General features: G+C 39.4%; 1 protein-coding gene across 1 annotated transcript in view; it reads right to left on the reverse strand.

Moving 5' to 3' along the window:
- Acadm (acyl-CoA dehydrogenase, C-4 to C-12 straight chain) overlaps positions 1-14,202 on the reverse strand; it is a 25,303-nt gene extending 11,101 nt beyond the window's left edge. The window contains exons 1-7 of the mRNA XM_013035886.1: positions 14,085-14,202; positions 10,691-10,778; positions 5,463-5,560; positions 5,295-5,364; positions 4,928-5,028; positions 4,171-4,251; positions 219-349 (exon numbers count right to left, since the gene is read on the reverse strand). Coding sequence (XP_012891340.1) covers positions 219-349; positions 4,171-4,251; positions 4,928-5,028; positions 5,295-5,364; positions 5,463-5,560; positions 10,691-10,778; positions 14,085-14,114 — 599 coding nt within the window. The 5' untranslated portion in view covers positions 14,115-14,202. The remainder of the gene's footprint in view (positions 1-218; positions 350-4,170; positions 4,252-4,927; positions 5,029-5,294; positions 5,365-5,462; positions 5,561-10,690; positions 10,779-14,084) is intronic.
- Positions 14,203-14,595: the final 393 nt, after the last annotated feature.

Consider the following 14,595-nt stretch of genomic DNA (forward strand, 5'->3'; position numbering starts at 1 on the left):
GAGAGAGAGAGAGAGAGAGAGAGAGAGAGAGAGAAAGCGCATGCGCTCAGGGGCTCAGAAATACTTGAAAAATCACTCAACTATATATGATCTTTTATAGATCTTCCAGTTTCTTCAACATAGCTAACTTTAATGGAGATGGTTTAAAAAAGAGAGAAAAGATCCCAAAATAAAGTAACTAAGAAGATTAATACACTGAGATGTTTCAAAAACCATACCAACTAGCTTTTCCTCCATTGGTTATCCACATCTTCTGACCATTGATGATATAGTCATCTCCTTTCTTTTCTGCTTTGGTCTTTATGCCAGCTACATCAGAGCCCGCTCCAGGTTCTGTTACACAGTAGGCCTTGAGCATATGGAGACAAGAAATGAAATGTTAACAATTAAAACCTGAACATGTGGAAACAGAATTGGTTTTGTTTTGGGGTGGTAGAGATTAAATCTAAGGCCTCAAACATATTAGGTAAGAACTCTATTACTGAGCACACCTCTAGCCCCTATTTACTTACTATTTATTTTTATTTTGTGTGGGTTTCGAGGCTTAAACTCAGGGCCTGGGTGCTGTCCCTTGGCTTTTGTGCTCAAGGATAGTGCTCTACCACTGGTGCCAGAGCTCCACTTCTGGCTTTTGCATGGTAAACTGAAAATAAAAGTCTCATGGATTTTCCTTCTTGGGCTGGCTTCAAGTTACAATCCTTCAATCTCAGCTTCCTGGACAGCTAGGATTATAGGTGTGAGCCACCAGTGGCCAGTACTATCTTATTTTCGAAGCCAGTTTTTAAACTATTTTAAAAATATCTAAAGTGTTCTTAGAAAAATCAAATAAATAATTCAATTATAAAGTCAAATAGATTGAAATTGGGCATATGATATTAATAAACCATGTCAAAAATTATATATCCTCAAACAAATTCATAAATTTAATAACTTTTAAGTTCAACCCATATACCATGCTATAAATTAAGAGATAAAGAAATCAGAGGTAAAAGCTGGGCACCAATGGCTCACACCTGTAATTCTAGCTACTCAGGAGGCTGAGATATGAGGATTGCAGTTCAAAGCCAGCCTGGGCAGGAAAGTCCATGAGACTCTAATCTCTAATTAACCATCAGAAAACCAGAAGTGGTGCTATGGCTCAAGTGGTAGAGCGCTAGCCTTGAGCTGAAGAGCTGAGGGACAGTGCCCAGGCCCAGAGTTCAAGACTAATAAAGGAAATCAGAGGTAGAAAAATATCTTGTCCTAGAGTTTCTCAATGTGACAGTGGAGATAAATATCTATACTATATGTCTATATATGAAAGCAATGCACCATGACTGGATATACTTGTAATAAGGCTCAAATGGTAAAGAGATTTTTTCGGAAGAGGAACAGGGACAAGGAATGTGTGCTGCAAGCAGAAGTAATAGCATATGCAATTATACTAAGATAAAAAACAGGGTCACCCACTGGAGCTAATGCTGAATGTGCCCAGAATTTTTTATGTGACTAGTGGGAATGGTAGGGAATGAGCTTGGAAAGAAAGAAGGAAACAGTATCTCATACTAAGAATTTAAGAGTTTACCCAGTAGAAACAGAAGAGCCTCTTAACAGTTCCTAAACAAAGAGCAACAAGATGACAGCAGTAATGGATTAAGGGCCAGGGGCGGGGTAGGTAGAGGCAAGCCTTAGGGAATTTAAGTTAATTCAGTTTACTGGGTAGAAGGTATAGTGGTATATAGACCACCTAAAGATACAGGTTCATTATAAGTCCAAAGAAGAAAACTACTTGCTACTTACTTATTTCAAAGTAAAGGTAATATAGACATTGGAAAGGATTTGTTTACCCTGGAGGAGGGCTGGGAGATGGTAAGTGGTTAGTGGCACTGGAAAGAAAAGAAGTAAAACTCATTGAAAGAGACAAGTATTAAATGACAAGGAATGAAATAGTAGCGTCAAGAGAGACAGTAAGTTGTTCATTATTGAGATGTGAAGAGAAAATGGAAGCATGAAAATAAGCTGAAGATGTGGACAGAGAAGAAGGGCGAGGGGCTAAGGAGTCTGCCATGTTGAGGAGAGCATACTCATGCATTCAGCAACTTTAACTGGCTGCCTACTACTGTGCAGGGGAACCTTAAGGACTTGAGATGGATTTTAGAGGAATCTAAACATTCTTATGTGCAGAAGTGGATAGTACATACATTTTCTGAGAAAGTCAGACCTGAAAATGCACTCACAAATTAAAAAACAAACAAATATTATGAACCATTGTTATTGATGACAGAGAGCCACTGAATATTTTGTAACTGCAAAAAGTGACATATTTGAGACCGCTGATTATTACAGAAGTTGGAAGCACTGATTTGAGGCATAATAACAGTAACTAAAACAATCTATTCCGACTAAATGCTTTTCCAGTAAAAACTACATTCTGGTATCTGAGGGGCTAATGTCAATGGGGAAATTATTTGAATGAATAGGAAAAAAAGACTACAGAGAACATTGAAAGGGGTAACACTAATCAACATACATTGTATTTATAAACGCCTTTTTCTTTTCTTTTTTTTTTTTGCCGGTCATGAGGCCCGAACTCTGGTCCTGGGCACTGTCCCTCAGCTCTTCAGCTCAAGGCTAGCGCTCTACCACTGGAGCCACAGTGCCACTGCCGGCTTTTGCTGTGTATGTGGTACTAAGGAATTGAACCCAGGGCCTCATGCTTGCAAGGCAAACACTCTACCGCTGAGCTACCTTCCCAGCCCTATAAACTCCTTTTTCAATAGTAACTCCTTAATTCAACTTCTTAAATATCATAAAAAATAATTAAAATATAACTAAATAATTCAAACATATATTGAACACCTATTATAGAATAAGGTGATAAAATTACAAAAAGAATTCATTAAAATTGAATCATGTAATGTAGAAGTTTATAATGGCCAGAAAAATTTCTGGAAGTATTTCAGAAACACTTGACTCCAAGGCATGAAACACCTTGAACTTGCTAGGCCAGGCACTCTACTACACTTGAACTATATCCCTGACTGATTTTTTTTTTCTGGTTGTGGGGCTTGAACTCTGAGCCTGGGCGCTGTCCCTTAGCTCTTCAGCTCAAGGCTAGTGCTCTACCACTTGAGCCACAGCTCCACTTCCAGCCTTTTCTGCTTGTGGTGCTGAGGAATTGAACCTGGGGTCTCATGCATGCAAGGCAAGCACTCTACCACTGAACCACCTTCTCAGCCCTTGACTGATTTTTTTTTTTTGTTTCATTTTTGAATAGAGTCTGTTTTATCTTGGGCATAAACTTACATTACAGTCTTTCTACCTAGGGCTTCGGTGTCACTGAGAGTTTATTTTATGAAGTAGGGATGGGAGATGAAGGAGAGGGAATTTGTGTATACGTATGGATATGATACATTGTACAACTAATATATCCTAATAAAAAGAAAGGACAGATTTAGGGCTGAGGGCATGACTCAAGTGGTAAGTGCCTGCCTAGCAAATAGTAGGCCCTGAAAATAAACCACATTGCTACCAAAAGGAAAAAAGCTAGTTTCAAAATAAAACCTCAGTATTTATTTTTGTATATATACTTAACACGTACATATCTTTTAAAAATATACAATTTAAAATATTGTTGAATATCTCTCCAATAAAACTATCACTTAGTTTCCCTAAATTATTTGGTCATCCAAACAAACGAACTATAATCTCTCTAGTCATATGTTCCCATTGATTTGTTACTAATTGAGAAGACTACTAGATTTAAACACTTAGACTTAGTACTCTACTACATTCAATCAGAAGAACACTCAGTTCTCGAACCACAGAATTAAATAGATATAGTCCATTAAACAGATACTACTTTGATAAAAGTAGGGAGGTTATAGTGATGTGTTGGAATTCTAGAAATATCACCAAGTAAATATCTGTATGGTAGAAACAAGCAAGTTGATAATTATGACTCCTGACATCCAGAAACAACACTGAACTTAATATATTGCTAGTTTTTGTCTTAAAGTCATAAAGTCAAAAATATACATATGGATTGAAAAGGGCACCTCCCTTGCCCTTCTTTTTTCCCTTTCTTTAATTAATTAACTTCTTAAAATTATCTTTAAGTAGCTGTACAAAGGGATTTCAATTCAACACAGTCATGAACTATGAACTAAAGCAACAGCTCTCTGTACTTACACACATCAATGGCTCCTCTGTCAGTCTCCCTAAATACTTCTTTTGTTGTTGATCATTTCCAGCAATAATAACAGGCATTTGCTGACAAAGAAAATTGATATTTACAAAGCAAGGTAGGTTTTATCAGATATACAAAGTGAAGGACACTACAGTTCAAAACAGAACTGCTTCCTTACCCCCCAGAGAATAAATTAAGAGTATTTACTCTGTCCTTAAGTTAAAAAGCTAAAACCATCATCTAATCTAAGTCTTTTCATAAAATGACTCATTTGGTAATATATAAAAACTGATTACTGTAAAAGACCACAAAATTTACACTTAGGATATACAACATGGCAAATAGGATCAGGCCTCCTATGAATTTCTCACTACATTTCTGCATTGGAAGTGGAGGCCACAAGACAACCTAAGAGTTTCCTGGATGATGGCTATAGACCTTGCCTTTAGTTAGAATTCCTACTGAAGTTACAGCCAAAATGTACAGTTTCCCACCTTGCCTTTAGTTAGAATTCCTACTGAAGTTACAGCCAAAATGTACAGTTTCCCCACAAGGACAGCTCCACATACTGGAGAAAACAGATCCAGGGTGACCAAGTGTTGGAATCCTAACTCCAGACTTTACTATTAAATTAATGACGATGATGACAACACAACAAAATAAATAAAGACAACCCCTAAAATTTATGAATTATCCTAACTTTGCTGCTTCTGACTCATTAATAGCTAAGTTAGGCAATTAATTTTCTAAATGACTTACCCCTAAAGAATTTGCTTCAATAGCAGTTTGAACTCCCGTACATCCATAAGCCAATTCTTCAGTAATTAAACAAGTATCAAAAGTTCCAAGTCCAAGACCTCCTATGGTATCAAAATGTTTTAAGAACCCATTACAACACATAATACTTTTCAAGGAAATAAGTAAAGGGGAACTACTTAAGTATTTGTTGAAACGAGTTAAAAAAGAGGGGAAAATGACCCTACATATTAAATACAAAGCTTCTAAAACTAAGTGCAGATAAAGGAGATTAAAGGCAGAGCCATTTAAAGTCAATAAATACTTTAAAGAAGTTCCACAGTTTTTCTTGTTTGAAACCATTCAAGAATTCAAAACAAGTATAGCTTACCGCAACTCTGTGGAATGTGTGTATTGATTAAACCAAGTTCCCAGGCTCTTTTGATTATGGGGAAAGGATACTAAAAGAACAACAACAAAAAACAGTTATAATATTTGTGTATAATTACATGATCTTATAAAAAAAGAAGTCTTTCTCTCCTTAAATGTGTATACCTACTTCACCACTTTTATCATATTCTCCAGCCACTGGGACTATTTCCTCTCTGGCAAATTTTCGAGCAGTAGCTTGAAATTCTTTCTGCTGCTCACTGAGTTCTGTGGGGAAAACATTTTTTTAAAGATATAAGTTGAGGGAAAAAGATCCTATGAAAATGATATGTGAAAATTTACCTCTATCATGGGGAAATTTAACCTTTAATTAATCAGAAACTCTAAAGAAAACATTGCATTCTCTGACTAATCAAAATTTCACTGTATACAATATGTCAGTAAAGATGCTGAAGAAAACAGGTAAGATTTATAAAGTTGTAGTGCTCAAAAAAGTGCTTCTCTTCTCTAATTGATAATATAAAAAAATATTTATCTTAGCCTGGAGGCCTGGTAGTCTAGCAGGGTGAGGCTTTGAGTTCATATCTCAGTACCACCGAAGTGTAATTCTTAAGCAGATTTATCTTTATTAACTAAGACTAGAGTGAAATAATATACAAGATATAATATACAAGAAATAATATACAAGAATCAGAAAGAGAATAAGCTATACTACATGATCACAATTTATTTCTAGGAACTGTACAAGAAAATTGATGCCATAATTTCTTTTTCTTTTTTTTGCCAGTTGTGGGGCCTGAACTCGCGCGTCCCTCTTCAGCTCAATGCTAGCGTGCTACCACTTGAGCCACAGTGCCACTTTCAGCTTTTTCTGCTTGGGTGGTGCTGAAGAATTAAACCCATGCCCTCATGCATGCAAGGCAAGCACTCTACTACTGAGCCACCTTCCCAATCCCTGATGTCATAATTTCATTTTTTTTTTGTGCCCATCTTGGGGATTAAACTCAGGGTCTGGGAGCTGTCCCTGAGCTTTGCTCAAAGCTATCACTCTACCACAGGAGCCTTGAGTGGCTTTTTTGGTGCTTGATTAGAGATAAGAATCTCACAGACTTTCTTCAAACCTTCAACCTCAGATCTCAGCCTCCCAAGTAGCTAGGATTATAGGCATGAGCCACTGGCACCCTCCATCCAATCTTTCTTCTTTAAACTTAGGCAAAACTTTCTTAAGTCAGCGTGGAAAAACTTTGTGAAAGTATGGAAATGTTTTTCAGGAGACAGTAATGATGTTAGATCCTGCTGTATTGTTAATAAGTGATCTCTGAACAATTAATTTTGAATAAGGAATTACTTTAAAATAAATGAAATGAAAATAACAGCTAGATTGGATAGGATAAGAGTGTATTGCTAACTGCATTTTTTAAAAAAAATCCATGCTAGCTACTATTTTAATGTGGTTGCATCTAATGTCAAAAATAAATAGGATTTTTTTTAATGTTACTAGAGTTTTGAACTCAGGGACTCATGATTGGTACATAAACACTTGACCACTTGGACTACATCCTAAGCTCTAAAAAATAGTTAAGATTTAAAAAGAAAAGTATATCTAGCCAGGTGCCAGTGGCTGGTGCCTGTAATCCTAGCTACTCAGTAGGCTGAGATCTGAGGAGTATGGTTCGATATCAGCCTGGGCAGAAAAGTCCGTGAGACACTTCAATTAACTACTCAGAAAAAGCTAAAAGTGGTAGAGCTCAAGTGGTAGAGTGCTAGCCTTGAATAAAACGGGGCTCAGGGACAGTGCCCAGGCCCTGAGTTCAAGCCCCAGGAACAGGGATGGGGCGGGGAGGGAAGTATATCTATGAATACTCTATTCTCAGCAAAAAGATAACAATAGCCAAAGCACAGAAAAAAGAGTAAGAATGAGAGATGAAACATAAATCAGTGAGATTTTGGTGCTGAATTGAGGAGCATTAAGTCACATCTCTCATTTAATACATAAGGAATCTAAAGCACAGAGAGAGAAAATGATAGCCCCATAGTGTTCCCACGAACTAGATATAGAAGTATATGTGGGTTCTGTTGTTGTTTCGGCTACTAGAGTTTGAAGTCAAGAGCCACAGGCCATTATACTACTGTTATGCCACTAGACCTTTTTTGCTTTTATTTTTCAGGTACAGCCTTAGTTTTTTTTGCCTGGGACTAGCCTTAGAACTTAATTCTACAATTTAAGGCTAGCACTGTGACTAGGATTCAACTATGCCCATAATTCTTTGAGATGATGGTCTCGCTTTTTGCCTGCACTGGCTTTAAACTAATCCTAATCTCCACCTCTAAAGTAGATGTGTGGGCTTGGAATGTGTCTTAGCGGTAGAGTGCTTGCCAGTACCACATAAATAGAAAAAGCCGGAAGTGGTGCTGTGGCCCAAGTGATAGAGTGCTAGCCTTGAGCAAAAGAAGCTCAGGGACAGTGCCAACGCTCTGAGTTCTGGCAAAAAAGTAAAGTAGCTGGTGGCTCACGCCTGTAATCCTAGCTACTCAGGAGCCTGTGCTCTGAGGATCAAGGTTCAAAGCTTGCTTGGGCAACAAAGTCCATGAGATCATCTCCAATTAACCACCAGAAAACCGGAAGTGGCACTGAGGCTCAAGTGGTAGAGCGCTAGCCTTGAGCTGAAGAGCTAAGGGGCAGCACCCAGGCCCAGAGTTCAAGTCCCACAACTGAAAAAAAAAATAAATAAAGAAGATGTGCAGTGTTTTCCATGGCACAGCTTTACTTGCAAAATTGGGTCTAGTGTATTGGCCCCAGTTGTGGATTGGTTAAGAGGAGGAAAGCCAGAGTTCTGTCATGTATTAATTGTTGAGAAACCACTTTCATCAGACCACTATTTGCTAGCAACTTTATGTATAAGCATGTAATCTACCTGTCAAATAAATCCTACTTTAGATATGATCTACAGATCAACTGGTCAGAGGTGTTCTTTGTATTTCCTCACACTTCACAAATTCCCTCCCCAATATTTATATTGATTTAATCTTGTCACCCTTGAAATGGTCACAGACTTCCTGTTAGTTTCTTTCTTTTTTTCCCCCCCATTTGTGGGGCCTGAACTCTGGGCCTGGGCACTGTCCCTCAGTTCTTCAGCTATAGACCAGCGCTCTACCACTTGAGCCTCAGCCCCATTTCCGGCTTTTTCTGCTTATGTGGTGCTGAGGAATCCAACGGAGGACTTCATGCATGCAAGGCAAGCACTCTACCACTGAGCCACCTTTCCAGCCCTCCTGTTAGTTTCTTACTGCTATGAATTTGTATGCAGTAAGCTGAAACTATATAGCAATGCTAACTAACATCCCACAGACTCTCAAAAGCAAATTGCTGTCCTCAGCCTCCATGAAAACCTTTCACCTAATTCAGAGAAAGAAAAAAATTTGGAACAGAATCAGCAACAATAACCCTAGGTCTCTGATGCTGCCAGTTGCTCCTGCGTATATATTAATTATCTCAGCTGCCTTGTAACTGCATTTTTCTTTTGTTATTATTTTAATTAGTTTTACAAACACATATAACATGCACATGTTATGTTATTAACATGTAATTAACATGTACAGCATGTTAATCTATTGGTACAATGCATCTTGATCAATGTCATCCCTACCATCATTCCTGCCATCTATCCCATCCCTACTTATTCTCTTAAGTTACCTGGTCCTATTGTAACTATTTTCTGAAAACATTTTGAAGCAAAAAGCCCTTTTAGATAGCAAAAGATGCTAAAAATATGAATTGTTATTTCTTGTGTTTTTTCTTTTTATCTAGAGTTTTCATTTTATAAAAGGAAAGAAAAATCTTATTTCTTTGAAACTTTGATAACACCACATTACTCTAGTCCCAGGTATTAGAACTTTATATAATAGTATCAAAACTGCATTCAGATCAATTGTGGCCAAAATAGGATTTACTATTTTTATCCAACATCTAGCACTAAGTAGATTAAAAAGTGTTTTGTGGGGGGAGAGGGGTAGTTATACCTTCTCCCCTCTTTCTCTCTTTTTTTTTTTTTGTGGTACTGGGGTTTGAACTCAAGCCTGTGACACACTAGGTTTATTTACTCACCTGGTGTTCTACAACTTGAGCCATGCCTCCAGTCCTGCTTTTTGCTGGTTATTTTGGAGACAGAGTTTTGTAGATTTTTCTGCTTAGGCTGGCTGTGCAATCCTCCAGATCTCAACTTCCTGAGTGGGTAGGATTACAGACTGGCAACTCTTTGATTCTTCCATATTTATGTGTGTGTGTGTGTGTACAGACTGGCAACTCTTTGATTCTTCCATATGTGTGTGTGTGTGTGTGTGTGTGTTGGCTGGTCCTGGGGCTTGAACTCGAAGCTTGGGATTTTTTGCTCAAGGCTAGCACTCTACCACTTAGAGCCACAATTCCACTTCCAGTTTCCTGGTGATTAACTGAAGATAAGAGTCTCATGAGGGCTGGGAAGGTGGCTCAGTGGTAGAGCACTTGCCTTGCATGCATGAGGCCCTGGGTTCAATTCCTTAGCACCACATAAACAAAAAGAAAAAAGCCGGAAGTGGCACTGTGGCTCAAGTGGTAGAAAGCTAGCCTTGAGCTGAAGAGCTGAGGGACAGTGCCCAGGCCCAGAGTTCAGGCCCCACAACCAGACCTCCCTCCCCCCCCAAAAAAAGAGTCTCATGAACTTTCCTGCCTGGGCTGACTTTGAACTGCAATCCTCAGATCTTAGTCTCCTGAACAGCTAGATTACAGGCATGAGCCACCAGTACCCAGCTATCAACTCTTTGATTCTTAATGTTGTTTTTGATCAGCAATGCTTGAAGTTTGTCTAATTTTTTTTCCAGTACTAAGGTTTGAACTTGGGGTTTTCATGCTTGCTAGGCAGCAACTTTCCCACTTGAACCACTGTATTGGCCCTCTAAAAAGTATTTGTTGCCTTCAAATTTGTAAGTTGGAAGACTACTCATATATATTATTACTTTGGGAATTACTTTACATGTATACATAGACATATTCTAACACAGACCAAAGGTATAGAGTAGTATGCTGAAGAAAACAAGCTCAGCCAGGTAATCTTAGCTACTTAGAAAGCTGAGGTCTAGAGAATGTTGAGTTTGAGGCTAGCCCAGGCAGAAAAGTCCATTAGACTCCATCTCCAAAATAACCATCAACAAAGCCAGCTAGAGGCATGGTTCAAGTGGTAGAGCATTAACTGATCGAGCAAGCAACTGGGGTAAGAGAGAAGAGGCCCTGAATATAGCTGAAAGAAACAAAATGAGCTGAGGAAAAACGGGTGTCTCTTCCTGATGACAAACATAATCAAGTTAACAAACATATTCCAGACAAATACACTTCAAAGTCAAAAGACAGAATATAATATATACCAAAGCTAAATCCTGTTCCTGGTTCATGTTTTTGAGAAACTTGTGTATGTTGTGATCTCCACTCAAAATGAGCAATACTTCTCAGGACCTGTAAAAGACAACATTATTAAAAACAAATGGGATAAATTAAGTATCAACTAAATAAGAGAATGCTGACCATCATTGAGTGCAATAACTTGTTTGCCTATACTTGAGAGGTCTATGTTAAAGTAATTTTTCCTTACATGTTTTAAATTAGAATTTATATATGCCAATTGCCAACTTCAAGAACACCTATCCAAAGACATTTGTGTGTGTGTGTGTGTGTGTGTGTGTGTGTTTGTGTGTGTGCATGCTAGTCCTGGGTCTTGAACTCAGGGCCTGGGTGCTGTCCTTGTGTTCTGTTCAAGGCTAGCTGTCTATCATTTGAACCACAGCTCCACTTGGAATGGTAGTGTTTTCAAGAATTTTCTGTTCTACCATTTTGATACCCAGCCTCTGATATTGCCCCAGATGAGCCACTGGGAATCTTCTCTTTGGAAGACCCCATTTTCCAAATACTTCACTCTTATCTAACAAAATAAACTCATGTTTTATGAACTTTGTTGTGATCTGTAGGCATTCATAGAAGGTTCTAAAGCAGGGGTCAGCAAACTACAGTTATCATCAGTTTTGTTAATCAAATTCTATTGGAACACAGCTAGCTATTCCACATTGTCTACTGCTGATTTGAAGTCAAAGTTACTTGGCTGCCACAGAGACCTCAGGGTCACAAAAACATAATCTATTTATTATCTATCCCTTAAAAGAAAAGTCAACGTTTTAGTGATATACTAAATTTTAGCAGATGAAATTCACTCATATTTCTTCAAAAGAACATATAAAAACATGGTAAGAAGCTGGGCACCAGTGGCTCACACCTGTAACCCTAGCTACTCAGGTGGCTGAGATCTGAGGATCACGGTTCAAAGCCAGCCCAGGCAGGAAATTCCATGAGACTTTTATTTCCAATAAACCTCTAGAAAACCAGAAGTGGTGCTGTGGCTCAAGCAGTAGAGCGCTTGCCTTGAACTGAAGAGCCTACAGGGACAGCACCCAAGCCCAGAGTTCAAGCCCAAGAGCAACAAAAAAAAAAAAAAGAAAAGAAAGAAAGAAAGAAAGAAAAAAGAAATAAAAACAGTAAGATACACACATACTATTCCTTTGCAACCCATTTTTATATTCCTGACAATTTAATGGTCACAGAAGTAGCCAATAGCACTTATTAAAGTCAGCAAGCTGAAAAACACTCCCAGTACTTCTGAGTAATCAACCAAGGGCAGCCAAAATTACCCAAGTTATACTTTATAAAGGGTTTTGAAAGGTTACTTCCTTAGGCAATTTTTCACAAGGTAGGTAGAGAAAAAAAAAGAAGTTGAACAATATAAATAAGTTGCAACAGCCAATCTTTTATAGATTGCTCATTTTGTACATGGCATTTCACCTGATAATTACATTTGAAGTGACAAAATCATTTAGATGATCAAAAATGTAACCTCACTAACCCTTTCAAAATAACATTCCTTACACTACAACCCTGAAAAATAATTACACTGTATGAAAAGTCATTTTCTTTACAACTTGAATTAGCTGTTTTTTTTGGAAGTCTCTAGTTTGCATTGTCCTGTCTTTATAGATTTTACATCTAGTCTTTATAGATTTACATTTATTCTTCATTACAGTCAATTACAAGTATTAATTCAGTGATTCCTAAGTCATGTTTGAGATTTTTATTCTTAGTTTGTATAGGAAGAAACTTGGCTAAAAGTAGACAAGGTCACTCCTATTCTTAGATAGAGGAATCAGGATTCTACCCGTCACATTTCTGTTAAGACTTCAAGCCACAACCACTGGCTATATTGCTCTTATTCTCCTAGCTGATCATTAGGTTCTATAAGGAACAAGAACAATTCACAAAAATCAAATAAAACACCCTGACTCTACTGTAAATGTGTTAAGAACATAAATTGTTGAATATAAAACTTTCCTCACAAAATAAGCAAAATGGTCTGCTGAGATAATTTAAATAGGCAATTTCCTAATGGATTTAATTTACAGTCAGTTTACACATATTTTCAGAAAACTTGGTACATCAAACAAAGTGTGTTAGACATGACCCTCAGGGAAAAGTGTCCATTTGCCTTACTCACTATTTAACTATGTTAGTCATTCAAAGAGTTGACTTGGAGGAAAATAACACAGAATTGCTGAATCTATGTCTAGTTTCCTGTCATCTTTTTTACAGTGGACAGGTTGTAAATTTTACAGTTTATATGAGGAAAACACTGGACTTAATCTCACACTAGATGATGTGATACAAATAAGGTGTTTTGATGTGGTAAAAAAATTATATATATATATATATATATATATGTTTCATTGCTTCAGGCACTCTGCCCAGAAAACAATGGAATTCCAAATATGAAAAAAAGATAGCAACTTTAATGAATTATTAATTCAGCAACAATAATGCCATTACAATTAAATCCTTTCACAAATTATATAAACTTTCCTACAATTCCTTCTTAGAAACTGAATACTCAGTTTTATAAGACTGTCAAGGGGGGAGGAATAGAATATATCTCCAATTAGGTTTTTCTAGATCATTCCTTGGAGAGGTCAAGAAATATTTTTTTTCTGATGTCAGAGTTAATAATTTTTAAAAACACCCAATTTCTGCCCTCAGAGCTCACTAACTTGTAAAGCAACAGCAAAAGTTGGGTAATAATACAATATAATTACTATAAATTAAAACTTTAGGGATACTTTTGGTTCAAGACAACCAAAGTTCCATTTTATTTATTTTTTTCAAAGTTCCATTTTAAATGTTAAGCTTGTGTGAATATATCAGCATGTGTAAGTCACATACTATATATATATATATATTCCAACACCTTTTTAGCCGACCTAATCGACAAGTTATCTTACTGTTCCTGCCTGGCCTGGAGATCGCGAGGGAAATGCTAGTCGAGAGGTAGCGTGCTAGTTCTGCAAGCTGGGGATCCTAACTCTGAGACCCGGCTCGCTCGGGCGAGGGGTGGAATTCCTCGTAGAATACCTGGCCGGATCGGAGAAGGAAGTCCGGCCGGGAGGGCGCCGCCAGCGGGGCGGGGGCCGCGGGGATTCGGACCGGTGCAGCCGGGGATGCATTTTGTCCGGCGAGGGGAACAGCGCCAGGCCGCGGGCGCAGCGAGCATGCAAAGCCCGACGGGGTCCCGGAGCCTGGTAAGGGGGGTAGGGAGTGGGGACACGGCGCCCCGAGCAGGCCCCTGCCCCATCACCGCTCTTACCCGTCGGGGCTGCACTTCTAGACGGTTCCTGGCCTCCACCCCTACATCCAGCCCAGCCCCACCGTTGGCCCTGGTCTCCCTCTCACCCGGCAGCTTCTCCTAAACGCCGCTGCCATGTTGATTCCGGATCTCGCCACGCAGAGTCCAGGTCACAGACTGTCAGAGGGCGCCCACCGCCCGCAGGACTCCGCCGGTGGGCGTGGCCACGCGACCCCGCCCCGCAGTGGGTGTGTCCCCGGCGCGGCCTCGGGCGGGGAGGGCCTGGCTTGCGCCGACCCAGCGACCTTGGCCTTCGGAATTGCCGCCCGCGGTCGCTCCGCCGCAGGATCCGGAAACGCTCAGACACCGTGGTGCTCGGTGCTTGCCAACATGGCCCCGGGAGTCCTGGGGGCGGACTGGGGTGCAGGGCTTGGAAGCGGGGAGGGCTGGCAGGTGCCCAGCGCCCAGGGGACACGGGGAGGCGGGGACTGGACACGGATCTAGGTGAAAGGCCACCGCGGGGCGCGGAGGAGGACCCAGCCCTCGTGGTGAGCGCCGACCTTTCCCGGCAGAGGTCAGTGACGGCACCCGTAACACAGGTCGGAATACAGCGGAAAG

Source organism: Dipodomys ordii, unplaced genomic scaffold (genome assembly GCF_000151885.1).
Source record: "Dipodomys ordii isolate 6190 unplaced genomic scaffold, Dord_2.0 Scaffold228, whole genome shotgun sequence".
In the NCBI taxonomy this organism is placed as follows: Eukaryota; Metazoa; Chordata; class Mammalia; order Rodentia; family Heteromyidae; genus Dipodomys; species Dipodomys ordii.